The sequence below is a fragment of the Chiloscyllium punctatum genome, chromosome 49 (assembly GCF_047496795.1).
Source record: "Chiloscyllium punctatum isolate Juve2018m chromosome 49, sChiPun1.3, whole genome shotgun sequence".
Taxonomy (NCBI): Eukaryota; Metazoa; Chordata; class Chondrichthyes; order Orectolobiformes; family Hemiscylliidae; genus Chiloscyllium; species Chiloscyllium punctatum.
The window spans coordinates 47,477,304-47,500,363 of NC_092787.1; the positions used below are offsets into that span (position 1 = coordinate 47,477,304).

The 23,060-nt window shown below is 42.4% G+C and overlaps 1 protein-coding gene across 4 annotated transcripts in view; it reads left to right on the plus strand.

Moving 5' to 3' along the window:
- The window catches only part of abca2 (ATP-binding cassette, sub-family A (ABC1), member 2), a 548,786-nt gene that overhangs the window by 426,764 nt on the left and 98,962 nt on the right, over positions 1-23,060 (plus strand). For all 4 annotated transcript variants that reach the window (XM_072566424.1, XM_072566423.1, XM_072566425.1 and 1 more), the window contains exons 31-33: positions 2,799-3,012; positions 10,242-10,347; positions 13,393-13,504. In XM_072566424.1, the coding sequence (XP_072422525.1) occupies positions 2,799-3,012; positions 10,242-10,347; positions 13,393-13,504 (432 nt within the window). The remainder of the gene's footprint in view (positions 1-2,798; positions 3,013-10,241; positions 10,348-13,392; positions 13,505-23,060) is intronic.

Consider the following 23,060-nt stretch of genomic DNA (forward strand, 5'->3'; position numbering starts at 1 on the left):
ATTTAGCTTCCTTTGACGGTGTGTTTAAAATACATGTACTACCTGCTTTCTGCTATCAACAAGATGGCACTCTGATAAGTTCTAAACACTACAGTGACATTGTCAAACCAAAGATCATGGGTTTTTTTTAGAAATAAGATGAACAACCTTTAAAGAAATTATCCACAAAAACTCCTCGCTAAATGCTTGAATTGCAGCTAAAATATTTTGGTTGCCAGTTTTCACAAGCGCTCCTCTCCTTCACAACCAGGTGAAGAAGACATTGTTTAGGTGTTTATTAAAAGAAGTAGTTTGCAGGTTTTACAGCAGGCTCATTCCTGACGGTGACAGATGAGATTCAGTCCATGTCTTGCCTGTAATTTATCCTCCCTATACAAAGCTGTTCTACAAAATGACTCATTGTTACAAACCCACCAACTATTTTTCTGTATTCAGTTTGTGATAACTGAGTCCTTTCAGTCCTTATATAATAGGGTGACATTAGATGGTGCAGAAAATGCTTCTAATAGACAGATCAGATCGTGGTATCCCATACTGTTAATACAAAAATCTACAAGTTTAATTTTAAAGAAAGAAAGTCATAAGTGCAATGTAGCAGAGCATTTGTGAACAGAAAGGTTCCACAAACAGTATTGTTATAACATTTATAATTTTTTTTTAACAACATTCATGAATGATAAATATTGCCCAGTGTGATAATTTTTCCCTTCTTTGAATTAAGCCATCCATTTTATATGTTCATGTAATTAAAGAATGTCTCAGCTTAGCCGCTAATTCAGAAGGTGGTCTTGAAGGCAGTGTTGTTAACTTCAACAGCAGCAGCATGAACAGAAGATGCCGGAAAAGCTCAGCAGGTCCGGCAGCATCTGTGGTGAGAAATCAGAGTTGATGTTTCAGGGCGAGCGACCCTTCCTCAGAACTGGATTTTTTGACACGTTAACTCTGATTTCTCTTCACAGAAGTTGCCAGACCTTACTGAACTTTTCCACCAACTTCCGTTTTTCTTTCTGATTTACAGCATCCGCAGTTCTTCTGGTTTTTATTTAATTTGAATAGTTGACAAGTTAACTGTTAATGTAAGTCTCTGGAGTAGGGACTTCAACTTGCACGATACTGCCTTAGCAGTGAGAGTGTTAGCCACTGAATCACAGGTGACACCTTAACTAAAAGGGCTACTAAAATGTAAAGAGGCCAGGGTGAATTTCCAGGTCTTTTTGTCTCACCATCACTGTTAAGCCAGCTTACTTTTCCTGAAAGTCACTGTCGCGTATGTAGGGCGTTAAACATCAGAGGATTGATGAAACTGCAGTCTTAGATTAACAGTCACCGCCTCTTCAATGGGGTTCATTATAGGGCTCATTAGTTGTGATAAACGAGCTTTTACAGCCTTAATATTGTTCATTTGATCGTTGATTCACCTGGAACGTGGGACCAAGAATTAAATGAGGCTTTAGAATGCTTTAAGTCTAAATGGGAATCTTTGAACTTCAGTAGGTTGATTAAAAACCAGGCTCCTTTCAAATAGATTAAATGCATTATTGAAGTTACTTCCTATTTAGGCCACATAGTCATTAGTATCTAATCCAGATAAAAATTATATACGCACAAGTTTTGTGCAGAAAATAAAAGTAATTAAGCTCAATTCGATCCTTGAAGAATTGCAGTATTCCATTAATAGAGATACAATATTTAATTTTGAAATAGTAATATAAAAAATTAAATGTTCTTATTTCTCAATTTTATGTAAAAAAGAAAATCCACAATTTGTTACAGTTCAGCCATTTTTTGACAGATTTTCAAAGTTTCTAGAATTGTCTGGGATTAGTTTCTGGATTGTTCAAGTTTGTTATTATCAGCAGCTATCCACACACACCTGACTTCTGTTCTGTCCTGATCAAGCAACACGTTGAATTTAAAATTCTCATTTTTCTCTTCATGTTACTTGACTGCTTTACCCCTCCTGATTATTGTAACTCCTCCCAGGCCTAGACCCATGGAGATTAAAGTGTCTCTCCAAGCCAGGCTGCATGTGCAAGACTGCTTTCTTTTGCTGCCCCTTGTGACAACTGTCCCTTTAGGTCCCCAAGCTTTCTAATTCCTTTTCTAAACCTTTTTGCCTCTTGATCTCTCTCCTGTCTTTGAAGACACTCTCTACCACTAATCTCAGTGGCTAAACTTTTGGATGCCTGCCTTAATATCTCTGGAAATGGCTCAAGGAGGCAATAAGGGGGGGTGGGGGAGGGGGGGGGGGCAGACAGTGGCCTAGTGGCATTATTGCTAGACTATTAATCAAAAACTCATCTAATGATGCGGGGACCCAGGTTCAAATCCTGCCACGGCAGATAGTGAAATTTGAATTCAGTGAAAAATTTGGAATTAAGAGTTTAGTGATTACCACAAAATCACCATCAACTACTCGAAAAACCCAAATAGTTCACTAATGTCCTTTAAGGAAGGAAATCTGCTCTCCTTACCTGGTCTGGCTGACATGTGACTCCGGACCCATAACAATGACTCTTAACTGCCCTCTGGGCAACTAGAGATGGGCAATAAATCCTGGCCTAGCCAGTGACATCCACTTCCTGTGAGTGAATTGGAAAAAAAAAGCCAATTTTACTTGAAAAGATTCCTATGCAGTACACTGTGTAATGTGTAGTTAAAGTATCACGAGCACTTGAGTGTGAATGCACAGTATAAATCTTTTTTTTTTTCATTTTTAAAACATATCCTCGCCTAAATACAATGCTTGAATGCCGACAGTTTGAACAGGTGCTAACTATTCATCCTTCTGTTTTCAGAAACATTTACATCATCCCCATCAGCTCCACATCCCATACATGAGCCAGTTCGATGTAGCTGTTCGATGCAGGGAACTGGGTTCTCCTGCCCAAGTGGAGTTGGAGGACACCCCCCACAGAAGAAAGTAGTGACGGGCGATATTTTGGTGGATATTACAGGCCGCAATGTTTCTGAGTACATTCTGCACACCTCTGATCGCTTCAGGCTTCATAGGTTTGTAGAGTTGTAGCCTTACATCTGACTATTTATCCCTCTGCAGCAATAGAGCACTGGTTCACATGTTGGACTCAGTGACTACAAAATTATTCAGCTTGTTTCTTGTTCGGGTTGAATAGCTGGTACCAATTCTAGAAAATCGCAATAAAATATATTTGAGCAATTTTATGCCTTCAGATGAATGTGAATGCGTAAACCTAAAGCTGTCCACCAAGTTAGCTTTTACTGTATTATGAATTGACAATCATTGTACACACAGACCAGGAGCCGCTAATACTGACCCTTATATTTGACATAGAAAGGCAAAGGTACACCAGATTGATTCTTGGGGTGGCAGGTCGGTCCTATAAGGAGAGATTGTGTTGACTGAGCCTGTATTCACTGGCGTTGAGAATGAGAAGAATATAACGGAAATGCATATAATTCTGATGGGGCTGGAAGTATTGGATTCAGGGATGATGCTCCCTCTGGCTCGGAGGTGTGGAACAAGAGGTTGTGGTCTCTTGAAACAAGTTCAGCCATCTTGAAATGAGTGTGGAGAAATTTCTTCATTCAGTAGGTGGAGAACCTGTGGCATTCTCTGCCATAGAAGGCTGTGGAGACAAAATCACTGCATGGATTTAAGGAAGATGTAGTATCTAAAGGTGCTGAAGCATATTAGGAGAATTATTTTTATTCTGTTCTGGGATGTGGGCATTGCAGGCTGGATCGAATTAATTGCCTGTCCCTAGTTGCCTTCAGAAAGTGGTGGTGAGCTGTCTTTTTGAATTGCTGCAGTCTATGTGTTGAAGGATGATCTACAATGCTGTGAGGGAGGGAATTCCAGGATTTTAAACCAGGATTTTGAGTAGGGTTATGGCTTGATATAGAGGATCTCATGTGGTTATATTGAATGGTAGAGTGGGCTTGATAGGCCAAATAGACTACTCCTTCAATTTTGTATGTTTCTATACAGCAATGCACTGTTAGATAAAGGTGTATAAAACACAAGGTTTTCTATAATTCAGCAATGTGCTGTTGTCTGTCCCTTCCACACTCTTGCTTCCCTCAGTAAAAGAAATAATTTCTCAGCATCATGGCACAATGCAAAAGGAGGCCATTTGGCCCATTGATTAGCTTTTTTGAAAAGGAATCCAGATAATTCCACTCACCTGTTTTTTTTTTTCCCCCCACATCCCAGACTTTTTATTCTTCAGTTTATGTCTATTTATTTTTGTAAGTTATTATTAAATCTGTTACCATCACCTTTTCAAGCAGCGCATCCCAAACCTCAACCACTCTCAAGCTTTTCAGTTCTGTTGCTTTTTGGGTTTTTTTGCCAATCATCTTAAAACTGCTGCCAGATCTGAGTTCCTCCTGCACTTTCAGTACTTTATTTTTATCTTGGAACTGTGCCCTCTGCTTGTTTACATCTCGAGCCATTAGAAACACTTTCTACTTACTTACTCCACTAATAATCTTCAGGATTTTAAACACCTGCATTAACTCTGCTTGCCTTCTCTACTCGAAGAGCAACCTCCGATTCTCCAGTCTTCTCACGTCGCTGTAATCCCTGATCTCCAGAACCAGTCAAGTAGATCTCTCTGCGCCCTCTCCAAAGCCTTCACATCCTTCCTAAAGTCCAGCTGCTCTCTCAAATCCATTTATCATTTTGAATGCCTCACTTGGATCACAATTTCGAATTTCAAAGGGGATACAGCCCCTTGCCTGACAATTTGACCTTTTAAATGTTGGAGTGGTTCTCACACATCCATCCTGCACTCCCTCCAAGGTCAGTGTAACTGTTGGAAACTGAGTGTATTTCTCCAGATGGGTTTGACCAAGACGCTGTGTAATCCACACACCATATCCTCACTGCTATATTTCAATCCCCTTTTCAGTTAAAGGCTGAACCTATTAGACTTTGTCTTTTCTATCCTGATCATCAGCTTTTGTCGATGTTTATTAAATGCACACCTAATTTCCTTCACTCCTGTGAAACTGCTATCCTTTTCCCATTAAGGAAATATTCTGCAGAATCCTAAGTGAACTGCCCCAAATGTTTTCACACGGTGAACTTTGTCTCTCCCAGTTTCCCCCACTCATTTAATCTGTCTGAGTCTCACGTTGGAATGTCTCCTGGAGGGGGGTTAATTTCTCCTAATGATTCTTACAGTTGAAGAACGCAAAGTTCCCCATATTAGATACATGCACGTTCATCTTAATTTTTTTTAGTTAATTTATATCAGTCTTAATTTGGCAACATAGTTTACACTCCCTCTCCGATAGGCTGTACTGGAGTATAACTACATTACCTTATAGGAAGACTACTTAATGTAAATAATTCCATGAGATCTGAGAGAGTTGGACACAAGTTTAGGGTGGTAGCTTGCAGAGGTAATGGTGGTATTGGCTGTTGGCTAGATAGCTGGAGCGACCACCTTCTTGGGAAGGCTTGTTCAGCCTTGTGGCATTTACCAGGCAAGGAGCAGACACTCTCCATTCCAACCCAGGACGTAGCGCCCCAGGAGGCAGTGACTACTGCCGGTACTGCACTCACCATGCCCTTCAATCAGGGAGGGACCTGGACAAATGAGTGATGGAGGGATGAGGGGAACACTGCAGAGGGTGGGAATCCGCAGCCATGACAGAGAAATACCGCCCCCGCCCCCCCAACCCCTCAACTGACCATACTGATGCTGAGACCCTCAATCAGGTACTGAGCATCTTAGAATGAGGGATTCCCTCTGGGAGACCTGCAAAGCAAACTCTTTAGGATTTCCTTCTTGCACTATCCTCATGGTGACCCCCTGCTGCCAACAATTGGCTTTGCGTCTTTAGCAGCAGCTTGAGGTCCTAAAGCAGTGGTCCCTCAGTTGCTGGATTAAATGTCACATCTCGCCCCCATCCCAACTACCAAACTTTCCACAGGAAGAGGGCACAAGATGGCGTGCTTCCATGCAGGCTGGTAGGACACTGAGTACTAGGAGACCACACTGAGCACTGATTAGATGGCCCAGCAAGAATGGCCTCTTGAAAGATGGAGTTCCAGATTACTGCTACTCTTTGTCTGTGACATTGTGCTTCCTGATGTTCCTCCTGAATAATTGCAATGTGGTTTGATGTTGAGATCCTCATGGCCTTGCTTTCCCTTCTGTTGGAAATGCTTTCTGCATATTTAACCCTCTCTAATTCTTCTAACATTTGAAGTACATGGATTAAAGCAGCCTCCTTAATCAAAGAAATATAAACAAATTCACGGAATGAGTGGAGTGGAATTTTATTCCATTTAGAAATGTTTTATGCTGAGTTCAGTAGCCCAATGTGTGAAGGGTATCTCCACCCCTCAGTGATAAAATTATTTTCTGTAGTAAGCACTTGATCATTTTAAATAATGAGAAAAAAAATTTCTTTTCATTTTATATTGTGAAAAAAATATATTATACAACTTTGCAATTTAGTATTTGTCCCAATTTGAATAAGTTAATTCAGTAGAAGTGGAGTATTCAGCTTTTGTACCTATTACAGAAAGTAACTGACATCTGAATGGGTCTTCTTCCAGTGAGATCTGATTGTTCTTTGTACAGACTCCCTGACAGTCTCTAATGATTTATAATATTCTCTTTCCACCTTCCTGAATTCAGCTCAAATTAATTCCTCCTCCTATTTCCAACATTTTCTCTCTAATTACCCACCACAGAACAGAGCAAAATCTTTCCCAATAATTTCACTACCTCTAATTGAAAATGTGTCTCAATATTTTTCTCAAAGAGATTACTGCTATGGTGACATGAGGCAAGCAGATGGTACAGCTACTCTTTGTTGGGACTCTGTGAAGAGAAATGCGGGAAATAACAGCATCTGTAAAGGTTTAAACTTAAGATAGTGGCACACGGGTTTTGATGGGCAGCTAGCTGTTGCTATTGCATAGACCGGAGTTGCACATTGACATCATGTGAAGTTGCCAATGCAGCTGACTCTTGGGAAATTGGAATTTCCAATTGTCAATTTTCTTGTGTTTGGAATGTTCTAGAAAAGCTCCTGAAAGTTGGGGACTTCTAAAGGTTCGAGTCTATTTGAGCTTAATAGTTAGCCAGGGGACACAAGAGGATCAACAAGCTGCTCTAACTCCTGATGCCCCAACTCCACATTGAACCACCCCTCCCAATCACATGCAACCCTTTGCAGACCACAGGACCTCTCGTCCTTCCTCCACTGAATCAGCTAAATCACCCCCTCCCCTCCCCAGGTCCCAGAAGTTGACAATTGTGATAGGCAATTACCCTACATCGTGGGAAAGTATGAGGTCATGCACTTTGGTAGGAAGAATAGACTATTTTCTAAACAGAGAGAAAACTCAGAAGTCTGAACTGCAAAGAGACTTGGGAGTTCTAGTCCAGGATTCTCTCAAGGTAAACTTGCAGGTTGAGTCAGTAGCTAGGAAGGCAAATGCAGTGTTGGCATTTATTTTGAGAGGATGTGAATATAAAATAGTTTAATTTGGATAATTGCAAGGTGCTGCATTTTGGGAAAGCAAATCTTAGCAGGACTTATACACTTAATGGTAAGGTCCTAAGGAGTGTTGCTGAACAAAGAGATCTTGCAGTGCAGGTTCATAACTCCTTGAAAGTGAAGTCGCAGGTAGATAGGATAGTGAAGAAGGCGTTTGATATGCTTTCCGTTATTGGTCAGAATATTGAGTACAGGAGTTGGGAGGTCATGTTGCGGCTGAGCAGGACATTGGTGAGGCCACTTTTGGAATATTCCATGCAATTCTGGTCTCCTTCCTATTGGAAAGATGTTGTGAAACTTGGAAAGGTTCAGAAAAGATTTACAAGGATGTTGCCAGGGTTGGAGGATTTGAGCGATAGGGGGAGGCTGAACAGGTTGGGACTGTTTTCCTGGAGCATCGGAGGCTGAGAGGTGACCTTCTAGAGGTTTACAAAATTATGAGGGGCATGGATAGGGTAAATAGACAAAGTCTTTTCTCTGGGATTGGGGAGTCCAGAACTAGAGGGCATAGGTTTCGTGTGAGAAGGGAAAGATATAAAAGAGATTTGAGGGGCAACTTTTTCATGCAGAGGGTGGAATGTGTATGGAATGAGCTGCCAGAGGAAGTGATGGAGGGTGGTACAATTGCAACATTTAAAAGGTATCTGGATGGATATCTGAATAGGAAGGGTTTGGAGGGATATGGGCCGGGTGCTAGCAGGTGGGACTAGATTGGGTTGGGATATTTGTTTGGCTTGGACGAGTTGGACCAAAGGGTCTGTTTCCGTGCTGTACATCTCTATGAAAGCAAGATATACTTCTGAGGCTCTATAAAGCTCTGTTCAGACCACATTTGGATTATGATGCACAATTTTGTGCCCCATATTTCAGGAAGGATGTACTCGGCGTGAAGTGTGTTCAGAGGAACTTCACGAGAATGGTCCCAGGAATGAAAAGCTTAACATAGGAGGAACATTTGTGGACTCTGAGTCCATACTCAATGGAGTTTAGAAGGATGAGGGGGATCTAATTGAAACATACTGAATACTGAATAGTCTGGACAGAGTAGATGTTGGGAAGATATTTCCATTGGTAGGAGAGACTAGGACCTGAGGGCCCTTTACTTAGAGTAAAGGGAAGACCTTTTAGAACGGAGATTAAGAGAAATGTCTACAGCCAGAGAGTGGTGAATCTATGGAATTCATTGCCACAGAAGGATGTTGAGGCCAGGTCATTGAGTATATTTAATATTGAGATGGATAGATTCTTGAGTATCACTGGGATCAAGGGTTACAGGGCAAAGGCAGGAGAATGGGTTTGAGAAACTTATCAGCCATGATTGAATGGCAGAGCACACCTGATGGGCTGAATGGCCTAATTCCTACTCCTATGTCTTATGGCCTTATATCTGGAGACCTCTGAAATAATCCACAAGAGGGTGGTAATTCAGCGGGCTCCCTTCAGTTAAGCAAGTAGCTACCCAGGAAAGGTTAGAGGATTAAGAAACATGTCTGGTGCCTGGGTAACTATTAAACTGGCCCCACCACTCACCTTGCATGCTCGCAACTGCACATCCCCAAATCCCTGTCAACCCACCCTCTTGGACCAACCTCCCCAAACCCAACAGGAATCCACTTACCCTCTGGTGACATCTGATCCCTGCCCCCAGACCCATCACTCACCCCTCCCTGCCCCCAGACCCATCACTCACCTCTCCCTGCCCGCAGACCTATCACTCGCCCCTCCCTGCCCCCAGCCCCATCACTCACCTCTCCCTTCCTCCAGATCCATCACTCACCCCTCCCTGTGCCTCGAATCAACAGACCCATCACTCACCTGTCCCTGCCTCCAGATCCATCACTCACCCCTCCCTGTGCCCAGAATCAACAGACCCATCACTCACCTCTCCCTGCCTCCAGATCCATCACTCACCCCTCCCTGTGCCTAGAATCAACAGACCCTTCACTCACCTCTCCCTGCCCTCAGCCCCATTACTCATCTCTCTCTGCCCTCAGACCGAACATTCAAAAGCATAATTTCACAAATTCAAAGCTAATGATGTTAAATCAATTGATGATCAGGCATTGAATGGAACTGTAGTTTTCCCAAACATTGTTCCTTTTGAAGACGTTTTTGAAAAGCAAGTACCCTTTCTATTTGCTAAACCCTTTCAAACCTTGTTCATTCTTTACTGATAAGTTGGAAGTAGGTGGTATGTGGTTAGCTCAGTTGGCTGGAGTCCTAGTGTATGGATCCGATTAACATCAAGAGCATGGGGCCTTGATCCCAGTTCCGGCCTGCCTCCTTGACCTGTCTGGAGCAAACTCCCAGATTTGGCAACCCTCAAATTGAGGATGTTTCCTGGAGAAGTGAAGGAAAATGTAGAGGAGACTTGTTTCTCAACAATCAATGTGAACAGTCAAGGAAGGAGAGTGTAGAAACATCCCACTGAATGGAAGACTATTGTAGATAAATGAATGTCTTGGCTGCTCTTTGATAATCTTCAGAGCAAGCTCTTAACTTTTCCTAAAAGAATTCCGAACTGGAATTCCACTTTAAGGTACACGTGACAGGTTCAACCAGTGTGTCTGCTTTCAGGCTTAACTGTTTTTTTTATCTTTTATTGGTCACCTCCCCATGTCTCAGAACCATCAGCTCCTACCCACCGAAAACCCGCTGTCATTGTGTGTATTCTGGGAGAGATGCTAATTGTCTTGTGCTCCAAATATCTATCTAATATATTCTGATTTTCTCAGATATGGAGGCCTGACATTTGGCAATGTGCTCAAATCTATCCCAGCGTCCTTCAGCACAAGGGCTGCTCCAATGGTGCGGAAGATTGCAGTGAGGAGAACTGCACAGGTAGGGCAAAGGGTTCTTTCTCTGAAGTTAATACATATTGCTTCAATCTGTGGTATCTTAACTGAACTTGAATACATATAAATTTAAATGCATTAACAGTTGAATAAGATGCTAGAATGACAGGGTTATTTTTCCAAATTATCGACACAATCTTTATCGGGCAGGGGAGCATTGCGTGTTCACTCAGACAGGAAGTTCCAGATGTGTGGTAGCCATGTCAATATGAATTGCGGAACCTCCCTTAAGTCAAAGTTTGGACTGTCCCAACCGGCTTATGGCCAAATCTGCTACTTGACGAGCAGGAGTCAAGGGAGTTTGATTGGCAGGGGAAGGTGTCCGGCCTGAAGGAGGTTGCAAGTTGGAGGATGGGCAAAGAGTTGAGGATGAGCTTGAGGAAATCCAGGGTTGGGGCTGGTCGAGGAGCATTCCTGGTCCAAATGGAACTTAGATAATGACAAGGTATTGAAATGTGCCTAGGCTCTACCCAGTATGATTGGGAACACAGGCGTCCCTATTCCCTTTAGTGGAATTGCCAAGGACACTTTGTCACAATGCCATCCCTTTCACCTGTTAAGTAGGTTCCATCTTCCTTTTGCAAGAGCCTTCATGAATAATAAAATAATCCACCAAGGGGAATGGGGAAGATTGGTATGATGGCAAGTTGGAGGAATGGATCCTCTTGCCCACTCTTTGTGGGAACGGATATGGTGGTAAGCTTCCATGTATATTTTTGCTGGGTATTTTGCAGCAACCTGAAAGTGCTTTCTGAAAAAGGCTTTACCTGTGGGAAGAAAGGTTAGGTCTGTTGAAAAGATATATACTTCTGTTTGTTCAATCTGACAGTCCCTATGGGTCGTTGATGCCCCAGTAACTTCAATGCACGAGTATTAAATTATGTATCTTTTAGAAAACAATGGTTAACTTGTTTGTAGGCAATGTACCTGTCAATGAACATTGAAGTCATTAAAATTGATATATCATTTACACTGCTTTAATAGACACACATCGATTTATAGTTGTTGCTAAGTAGCATATGTGCTAATGTTAATGCATATTATCATGGACTACAGGTATCTCCTTCCATTATATCTTTCATTTATCTTAATTGTTAATTTATGTTCGAAACTTCTCACAGTGGAATCGACATTGTAAATTTACTTATTTACTTATCAATTTGTTCAGATATGTCAATGACATCTGTTCAGAGCAGATGGATCTGGAATTCAGACCTTAAAGTGGTTGTGCAGTGGTAATGTCCTTGTACCACTACTTCAGAAGCCAAGACAAATGCTTTGAGGACATAGATTAATGAGAACTGGAATTGCAAGCTAGTTTGAGTAATGATGAGCATTGGCCATTGTAATAACCCATTTGATTCACTAATGTCCTTAAGTAAATCCAGGGCCCTTACCTGACCTGGCCTACACAGACTTCAGACCCATGGCATTGTGAATGACTCTTAGTTGTCCTCTGAACTAACCGAGCAACCTACTCAGTCCAAAGGTAAATGGGGATCAGCACCAGGTGCTGGCCTTCCCAACGATGCCCATGTGCCCTGAAAGAATATGAAGAAATGTTCATTAGTCGAGCAGAAGTTAGACAGCAGCATGTTTGTATAGGAAAGGAAGTATCAGGCTTTGGATTTGCTGAATGCTGGATGTAGTTCCCTTCCTGAAATGTCGATATGGGCACAGTTGCTAGAGAAATGGTTATGGTGCTTCTTGTCGATCACCTTCACTCATTGTCTCATCTTGTCACAACTAGACGTTGAAAATTCCAAAAGGTATCTCTTTAAAGAATAAAGAAATAAAGTGAAAATGTGTAAAGTTGTAGCAACCGAAATATAATCAGGGGCTGGAAATACAAATGATAATGAATAATAGAAATGTGTAGAAATACACTAAATATATTAATAAATACATAGCATTGCTTTTATGGCACGTAAGGGGTGAAGTGTTCATCAAGAAAACTAGATGACAGCAATTAAGTCAGTTCGCTGCAGTCATGTGTATGCAGTCGTGCTAATGAACAACACTATCGTAACGTTACTACTCGTGTTCCTGTAGAAAATGCTCACAAATCTCACAACTGCATCACCAATTTAAGAGCACCCTTGTGTGAAGTTTGCTGAATGCCTGCCAACCAGCATCAGGCTCTCTTTTACAGTTTAATCATTCTCCTTCAGTCCCTCACAACGATCCCCTATAACTGTGCTCGAGCTTTCCTATTCTAGATCCTCTGTATTGATGTTTTTTTTAGAGTGCACTTGTACAGTATGCAGCACTCTACCTTCCTCTTGATACCATATTTATGTTATTACCAGACACTTCTTGAATCTGTCTTGACACCTAAGGCTCTGCTTCAACATAGCAGCAGTTTGTGTTACTATTAATTAAGTTGGAATGTTAATAGAGCTCATAAAGGTTACTGTGAAGACAGTAAGTGACAGAAATCAGATGTGAATAGACTGGGTGTAGATAGTCTTTGGGGCATGTTTGCAGAGTAACTTAATGCACTGACATCAAAAAGGTCAGGTCTGATCAGGGTAGTGGAGGAATGACCTGTTGGTACAAGTCTGGTTGTTGTGCCAAACATGTTGATGCTTAATTGGAACTCATTTACATTTCGGAACACCCAGGGATAATGTCAGCGCAACCTTTATACAAAGTCACCTGCAAAAAGAACTGGTGAGCGAGTTCTGCTCACCAACTTCTGCTGGGCTTTGACCCAACTTACAGCCATTTTATTTGGATAAAACCAATTGCAAAGATCTGCCCTAAAGTTTACTGGACCTAATTTTGTTTTCAACAAAACAGTTTGAAGATGGTAGAAAGAATGACGATCACTGACCTATCAAAAAGCAGTTGAAAAAAACAATGTCTTCATTCAAGAAATAAATGTCTTTGTTGAACCAGAGTGAGGTTGAACCAAAGAAAAACCATGTATTTAATCTTGACCAGTGTCCTGTCTTCAATTACTCAGCCAGGATGAATGTGACTGCAAAGGTGAACATTTAACTATCTCTATCTTCTTTCCTTTCTGTAGGCATTCTACAACAACAAAGGTTATCACAGCATGCCTACCTATCTGAATACTTTAAATAATGCCATTCTCCGAGCCAATCTACCCAAGAGCAAGGGCAACCCTGCGGGATATGGTAAGCTGAAAGGATCAAATGAGCAAAGTCTTTGAAACATATGTAATTTCTGAAGTTAAAAGCAAATCTCTGTTGTCTCTGGCTGTTCATGGTACTGGTGATGAACACATCAAACAAAACATTGGTCAATATTGATGCAACCACGGATTTCAACAGTCGAAATCTGCAGGTCCCAATGTGGTACGGTTACGATGTGATGCAATAGCTGAACTTGTTCCATTTAAAATCTTTCTGCACAGTTTAAATACAAGCATTGAAATTTCCATTTGCTGCAGGTTAACAAACTTGCCTTTCATCCTCTAACCCAGTTCTTGAGTGAAGCTTACTTCAAGATTGTGTAAAAGCTGAAATAAAAACAAAATAATGTGGATGCTGGAAATCTTCAATGAGCACAGAATACTGGAGAAACTCAGCATCAAACTCAAAGCTGTTTTCCAACACCTTTCAATTCTGAAGAAGAGTCACACAGGACTCGAAGCATTAACTGTTTCTCTCTATAAATGCGGCCAGACTTCTTGGGTTTCTCCAGCAGTTTCTGTGTTTCTTGAAGATTATTTGCTTTTGTCAGCCTCAGTAAAGGAATTGAGGTAGTTTTTATTAATTTGTAGCTACAAGTCCATAGTACAGGTTGTGCTAATGAACATTAAACAGGCAACCTCAGTCAAAGACCATACTAGTGGGTGTGGAAAATCGAAGTGTGTACACCAGGAGATTGGAGTAAGGTTCATTATTGTGGAGAACCAGATTGGCTTGACTCTAGTTTTGATTTACTGCATGCATGGAACCTGAAAAGAGAGAGATTGGAGTTCTACAAAGAGGGCACTCCTAACACTTTAAATACATATATTAAAGTTTCCATAAGCAGCAGATTAGCAAACTGGCATTTTAAATCTCACCATCTGAGAGGGCTGGCAGCTGGGAGAGGGAGCACGACCAGCTGCCTTTATTTCACAAGACTGTCCCATTTTAGAGCACCGTTTCTCTTTCATTCTGTAACCTCGGTGGCCAGAACTCTGAAATCCAGGAAATGTCTGGAGTTACTTTTCAACAGGGCATGTGATTCTCAGGTTTGCCAGTTGGGGCGCTGTAGCTGCTCAGCCCTCACCCCTCGCAGGGCGGGGACGTGGAACCGAGAGATGTCTTCGGCTCCGTGAACCTGACTTCTTTAAAAGCTGCGCTGTAATAACTCAAACCCACCTGGAAAGGAACCTTGTTCAGTGTTGAACTCCAAAGTAGTTTCACTCGTCCCATCCCAGGACAGAGAGTTCTGTTGAACTATCCCTGGGTCAGTTTTAGTTTCTAATCAACCTGTTCAGAGATGTTAGTACCCACCCCCTGGAGCAGGTGGGACTTGAACCCAGGTCTTCTGGCTCAGAGGTTGGGACAGTACCACCGCTCCACAAAAACTCTTGAGGAATTCGGTGATTTCACTGAGAGTGGAAACTAGAGACTTTAAACAAGCTACTCAGACATGCTGTGACCCAACTCTGGAGCAGGTGAGAGTTGAACGAGGGTCTCATGGCTCAGAAGTAAGGACACTATCACTACACCACAAGACCACCATCACCAGGCTCTGCTTTGTTTATTTTTATTTTTCATATATCAGAAAGTGCTATCACACATAACCAACAACATATTCACCACCAAAACACTGAGACTACTTTTTAAACTATGAACCATCACCCATAATGACCTGTATCATCAATTAAATATTTACAAGCAAAGCACATCATGGGCAATGGGAACGATAAAAGGTGGGAAGGGTAAAGAGAGTGGGAAAGGACTAAACCAGATTGGCTTTGGATACGGAGATTAAGCACTGTATCCCACGTGGTGCATATCTCTTTCAAAATGCATCAAGAGCCCTGATGAACATGGTGCACTCCCTCTCCAAGGACACTCAGGCACTGATATAACCATGTAAGAGGGGCAGATAGACGGCAGATATGACCCCTGGGTCCCCTTTATAAAGGGCTCAGGTGATGAGTTCTAGTTGAGCAGGCCATTACCTGTTACCAAGGGAACAAGTACTCAATGAAGAGTCTAATTTATGATTCCCATTGCAGGGGTAATCACACGCCCATACCTCCCATTTTTAGTCTAAGGGTAGAGGGGGGAAGGTGGCAGAAGTTAATTACCCTCTAATTGACCATCTAACCATTACCCCTTGACACTAGATGATGTCACCATCACTGAATCTCCCACAATCAACATCCTGGGTGGGTCACCATTGACCAGAAACTCAATTAGACTTGCCACATAAACTAAGTGGCTGCAATAGCAGGTCAGAGGCTCAGAAAACTGCAGCGAGTAACTCACTTCCTGCCTCCCCAAAGCCTGTCCACTATATACAAAGTCCAAGTCAGGAGTGTGATGGAGTACTCCCCAGTTGCCTGGATAGATGCAGCTCCAACAATGCTAAAGAATCTCAGTTGCAGCCGCACAGCAGAAATTCACCAAAGATCCTGAGACAGCACTCGCAAACCAACAACCACTTCCGTCAAGAAGGACAGGGTCAGCAGATATGTGGGAAGTACAACCTGCAAGTTCCCCTCCAAGACACTCACTATCCTGACTTGGAACGACAGAGGAACCTCAATTATCCGAGGCGAGGAGTAATTTGTTTGGTTGATCAAATTCCAGGTAATCAAATGCCACGAATGCCGGATAAGATAGTTTAGCCAAGCATCGGGACCTTGCGATCTTGCTGGATAATCCGATATCTGGACAATCGAATGCCAGATAATCCTCTGTAGATCACCATTCCTTCACTGTCTCCTGGTCAAGACCCTGGAATACCCTCACCAAATGGCATTGTGTTCGACGAATAGCGTATAGACTGCAGCGGTTCAAGAAGGTAGCTTACCACCACTGTCTCCAGGGCAATTAGGGATGAGCAATAAATGTTGACACATCCAGTTATGCCCACGTCCCAGGAGTGAATATAAAAAGGGTGCGGGATTGGCACTCGGGCTGAGCAGCTCAGGAAGATTGGGGGAGGCTGATGATTCACATGGTAGCCTAAATAGAAAGCCTGCCTGAGGTCTCCGGCACTGTGTTAAAAGTTTAAACATAAAGATTAAGGTGCAAAAAGTGCTCCTGCTCTCACCCCCCCTCACTCTCCATACATGAATTTGTCCCTGTGCCCTTCAGGCCAATCTCTGCCCTCGCTCCACCAATGGCACCCAATGGCAAATGATCCCCATTCACCCAGTCCTGGGGTCCTATCATACATCTGCTCATCTACAATCTCCCATTGCCCAGCAACACCATGCCACTTGTCCCCTCAACCCTCGTGCCACACTGTGCCTCTCTGTCAAACCCCACCCCCCCCACCCCCAGTCTCATATCCTCTATGCTTTTCTATCTACTCATTTTCCTTTAGTGCCCCCTCTGTCCACCCCAGTCACACCGTGGCTGTTCCTAGACGCTCTGGCAACTCTGTGTCGACTCATATCCCGCCACCCCTTACCATCTGGCCTTCCATCTCCATGCCGACAAAAAATTAATAAAATACAATGCCATTGAATTTTCAACTAATCCCTAATGAAAATTAATGTTTCATAAAAGTGATCAATCCCTTTTGCAAATAAACACTTCCATTCTGCAGCCATTTGGAGCTATCCATTCAAATGTTTGCTTGATAGGTATTTCCTCATGAAAATGACAGCTTAGGAAAGCAGCACAAATCCTATAATGGCTTGTGGAAACAGGAACATTGAAATACTTAGCACTGATATTTCTTAAACTCCACACATAACTTTGGAAAGTGCTTTGACAGATTTGGCAGTCCCAATTAGCATACCAGTCACCAGTAAAGCGACGGAAGGTGTTATTCGATAGTGCTGTTAAACAGCACTTCTTCAGCAATGACCTGCTTGTTGACCTTCAGTATGGGTTCCACCAGGGCCATTCAGCTCCTGACCTCATGTGACAGCATTGTTTCACAATGCATAATAGACTTGAATTCCAGAGGTAAGGCGACAGTGACAGCCCTTGCTATTATGGCAACGAGTATGGCACTTGTAAATATATTCAATCATGGGATGTGGGCATCACTGCTCATGCTGATGTTCATTGTTCATCGTTAAATTCCCTGGAGAAAATGGTGGCAAGCTGTCTTTGAATCACTACATTAAGGAGCCCTAATAAAATTGGAGTCATGGTGGTTCAGGGAAAAACCTCTCCGCTACTTTGAATTGTACTCTGCACAAATGTTGTGGCTGTTGGAGGTGAGTATTCTCAGTTTATAGACATCCTTCCAGGAGTTTCCTCAGGATTGTGTCCTGGGCACAGCCATCATCAGCTCCTTCATTAATAATCTTCCTTCCACCATAAGGGTCAGAAGTGGAGATGATCACTCAATGCTCAGCACCATTCCTAACCTCAGACACTGAAGCAGTGAATGTCCATATGCAGCAACAGAACCCAGATTTGATTTGATAATTGTCAAGTAACATTCACCTTAATACATGTCCGTCTCCAACAAGAGAAATTAACCATTTCCACTTTATGTTCAATATTGTTACCATCGCTAAATCCTCCATTATCAACACTCTGAGAGTTACCATTGACTCGAAACTGAACTAGCAATATGAATACAGTGGCTGCAAAAGTAGATCAGAAGTGAGGCAAGTCATTTCCCTCCAGACACTCAATGTTTGTCCACTATCCCCAAGTCAGGAGTGTGATAGAATACTCTCCACTTGCCTGGATGAGTGCAGCTCCAATAGCACTCAAGAAGCTTGACACCATCCAGGATAAAGCAACCGTATTATTGGCATCTCATCTACCACTTTCAACATTCACTCCCTCCTCCACCGACGCTCAGTAACAGTACTGTGTACTGTTTACAAGATGCACTACAACAATTCACAAGGCCCCACTGACAGTACCTTCGAAACCCACAGACACATGGGAATGCCACCACTGTAGGTCGCCCTCAAGCCAATCAACATCCTGACTTGGAGGTATATCGTTGTTCCTTCAAAGTTGCTGGGTCAAAATTCTGGAACTGTCTTCTAAACAGCACTATGGGGGATACAGCAATTCAGGAGGCACCTCACTAACACCTCTTCCAAGTCCCTTTGGTGTTGGCAATAAATGACTTCCACACTTTATCAGGCGGCACGATGGCTCAGTGGGTAGCACTGCTGCCTCACAGCGCCAGTGATCTGGGTTCGATTCCAGCCTTGGGCGATTGTCTGTGTGGAGTTTGCACATTCTCCCCGTGTCTGCATGGGTTTCCTCCGGGTGCTCCGGTTTCCTCCCACTGTCCAAAGATGTGCAGATTAGATGAATTGGCTGTGCTAAATTGCCCATAGTGTTCAGAGCTGTATAGGTTAGGTGCCTTAGTCAGAGGTATACGTGGGGTAGGGGAATGCGGCTAGGTAGATTACTCTTTGGAGGGTCAGTGTGGACTTGTTGGGCCAAATGGCCTGTTTCCACCCTGTAAGGATTCTCTAAAACACCACAAATAAACAAACAGAACAATTAATTTTTTTAAAAAATACATGAATGTAGTTTTTTCATGACATAAAGGAGTGGCTTAGCTCGCCTGAGGATTGCCTTACCCTCTGAGCAGGGTTCTTGGACCAGATCAAAAGGGTACCTCACCTCTCTGAAAAGACACTCCGGAAATCTAAAAGAAATATATGCAGAATAGACCTGTTGGTACCTGGTGTTACTTCACACCCTCCACACTCCAGGGACTCTTAAATCCAATTTCATAGGAGGCAGTTGATGATTTAAAGAGCCCGCTCCCCCAGGGAACTGTGCTTGCACAAATTACAGATCTCTCCTGTGAAAATGAGGGGTGCTGATTCAATGGCTGGGCTTGGGATTATTCCAGTACTGCTTTGCTGCAAGAGAGCTGCTTTGTGTTCTTTCAGAAATCTGGGCCATTGCCTATCTTCCGATGGACATTCTAAGAAAGTACAGGGAGCTTGGTATGGTTTTAAGGTGCAGGGACCAACATGATCAGGATCAAGCGGTTAGAAACATGCCTAACATTTTCAAACCAAATCAGACTCCTGAAATGGACTAATTAATTGAACAAATGCAAATTATGGGTTTTTACCTAAAATATGTTTAAATTCTGTAACCGTGATACCAGTCAGAGCACTAATGTGTTGTTGGGGTGGAAAAGAAAAAGTGCACGCATGTTTATTATGTTTTTGGTCTCTATTGCTGGATGGAAATGTTTCTATCTTTAACACCTCCTCTATTATTCAAATCAGATTTGTCAAATATACTGGACCACCTGTAGAACACTTTGCATGGGAGTGTGATCTGATTCCCCATCTCACTCTTGCAGTTGTCATTTTGACCTCCAAGTACTCTTCTGGCATCTCCCTTAGGTCTCTCATGTAGACAGCAAGAGGTCATGGAAGGCACTTAAAACTAAACAAAGCTCTTGTAGCATCAACTAACAAACAATATACTGATGGCTTTAAATTGGGGATTGTTACATCCCCAATGTCTTGTTCTGGTGATAAAATGGATAGAATGGAAATTTGATTCAGACTCTCAGCTTTGTAAAATGGTGAAATCACTGTGCAGTATTGAGGAAAGAGAACATTGTTTCATCACATGATTTAGAATAATAACATGTAACTCCGAGAATATCGTTGTGTACTTTGCTCAGAACCCACATTGTTTCCAGTTGGTAAACAGGGCACAAAGATAAGCATTTTAAACTTGGGTTCAACACAGAGGACTGTCCGACAGCTCCTTATGCAATGTCCTTGCAAAGTAATACCAAAGTAACTTCACTGCATGAAAACAAAATCATGTTGATAGTATACTCCTGACTCTGCCCTTGGGAGACCCGCACAGAGGATACAGAATATTACACTGCTGTCTTAATGAGAATAATTTAATACCTTCATATGCAGTCTTGAAATACAATTTCTTAAATAAGTATGCAGTCAATGTTCCAAGCAATATTTTTGGGCTCTTGGAAGATCTGATAAATAGGACATTGGTAGTTTCGATTAATGGATCCTTACATTTAAATGAAACCATTAAAACCCAAGTTCTTTGCTTAATGATTTTTTTAGATAAATGGTGTAATAAATTAGCTTTTACTAATGACAGGAAATAATGTTGTTTCAAAGTGAAGGCTGATTTAATCAAAGATAGCATGATCTGGCTTTTCCTACGTTAGATGTGAGTTCTTTGATCCCCACCTAAATTTATCACAAACTTGCAGCTTAAAAATATCACTTCCAGCCGTGCGCACTAAGAATATGTGGGGATTGACTCATTTCTTTGCAGTTTTGTTGCTAACAAACACTTTAAAACCAGCATTCTCTCATTTCTGCAATGGCATTCTGTTATTTTCATATGGTAGAGCAATTCTATAAAATATTGCAGTTGAGAAACATTGGTGAAAAGATTCCTGTAATTCTTTAATCATAGAATCCCTACATTATGATGGCCAATTAGGCCCATCAAGTCCACACTGACCCTCCAAAGAACATCCCACCCAGATTCAACCTTCTACCCTGTTCCTGTAACCCTGCATTTCCCATGGCAACTCCTGGATACTATGGCCAATATATCATGGACTCACTACAGTGTGGAAACAGGCCATTCGGCCCAACAAATCCTCACCAACCCTCCAAAGAGCAACCCACCCACACCCATTCCCCTACTCAATTATTCTACATTTACCCTTGACTAATGCACCTAACCTACAAATCCCTGAACACTATGAGCAATTTAGCATGGCCAATTCACCTAACCTGCACATCTTTGGACTGTGGGTGGAAACCAGAGGAAACCCACGCAGACTTAGGGAGAATGTACAAACTCCACACAGAGAGTTGCCCGAGGCTGGAATTGAACCCGGGTCCTTGGTGCAGTGAGGCAGGGTGCCACTGTGCCACCCTGACGTGATGAGGCAACAATGCTGCCCCGTTTCTTCTGTTTATTCTTTCATGAATTTGGGCATGACTGCCAAGGTCAGTATTTGTTGCCTGTCCCTGGTTGCCCTTGAACTGATATCTTAACAAGATGATGTCAAAGTGCCTTTCAAACCCATTCTTAGTATATGTCTATATGTTGGCCTGACCAGGTAAAGACAGCAGATTTCAGGACAGATCATGCTATCTTTGATTAAATCAGCCTTCACTTTGAAACAACATTATTTCCTGTCATTAGTAATAAACCAGGTGAAGTTTCAGGACAATTTGTGTCAGTTTTATGGTCACCAATACTGAGACTAGTTTTATAGTCCACGTTTATTAAAATAACTAAAACTCTAAGAGTTACTATGGTGGGATTCAAGCTGATTCCCAGAGCAGCAGTGTGATTGATTCTTAACTGCCTACATAGAACATAGAAAAGTATAGCACAGAACAGGCCCTTTGGCCCACGATGTTGTGCCAAGATTTAATCCTAATGTAAAATAAAACAACTTAACCTACGTACCCCTCAATTCACTGCTGTCCATGTGCATGTCCAGCAGTCGCTTAAATGTCCTTAATGACTCTATTTCCACCACCACCACTGGCAACGCATTCTATGCATTTACAACTCTCTGCGTAAAGAACCTTCCGCTGACGTCCCCTCTATACCTTTCTACTAACACCTTAAAACTATGACATCTCATGCCAGTCAATCCTGCCCTGGGGAGAAGTCTCTCGCTATTGACTCTATCCATTCCTCTCATTATCTTGTATACCTCGATCAGGTCTCCTCTCTTCCTCCTCCTCTCCAGAAAGAAAAGTCTGAGCTTAGTCAACCTCTCTTCGTAAGGCAAGCCCTCCAGTCCAGGCAGCATCCTGGTTAACCTTCTTTGCATCCTCTCCAAAGCCTCTGTATCTTTCCTATAGTAGGGCGACCAGGATTGGACACAATATTCCAAGTGTAGTCTCACCAGGGACTTGTAGAGCTGTAGTAAAATCTCATGGTTCTTAAACTCGATCTCCCTGTTAATGAAAGCCCAAACACCATATGCTTTCTTAACAACCCTATCCACTTGGGTGGCAACTTTGAGCAATCCATGTATTTGCACACCCAGATCCCTCTGTTCCTCCACACTGCCAAGAATCATGTCTTTAATCCTATATTCAGCATTCAAATTCAATCTTCCAAAATGCATCACTTTGCATTTATCCAAGTTGAACTCTATCTGCCATTTCTCAGCCCAGCTCTGCATCCTGTCTATATCGCGCTGCAGCCTACAATAGCCCTCGGTACTATCAATGGCACCTCCAACCTTTGTGTCATCTGAAAATTTACTAACCCACCCCTCAATCTCCTCATCCAAGTCATTTATAAAAACTACAAAGAGCAGAGGCCCAAGAGCAGAGCCCTGCAGGACCCCACTCAACACTGACCTCCAGGCAGAATACTTTCCATCTACAGCCACTCTCTGCCTTCTGTCAGCCAACCAATTCTGAATCCAGATAGCCAAATCTCCCTGTATCCCATATTTCCTGACGTTATGAATGAGCCTACCGTGGGGAATCTTATCAAATGCCTTGCTAAAGTCCATATACATCACATCCACTGCTCAACCTTTGTCGACCTGTCTTGTCACCTCCTC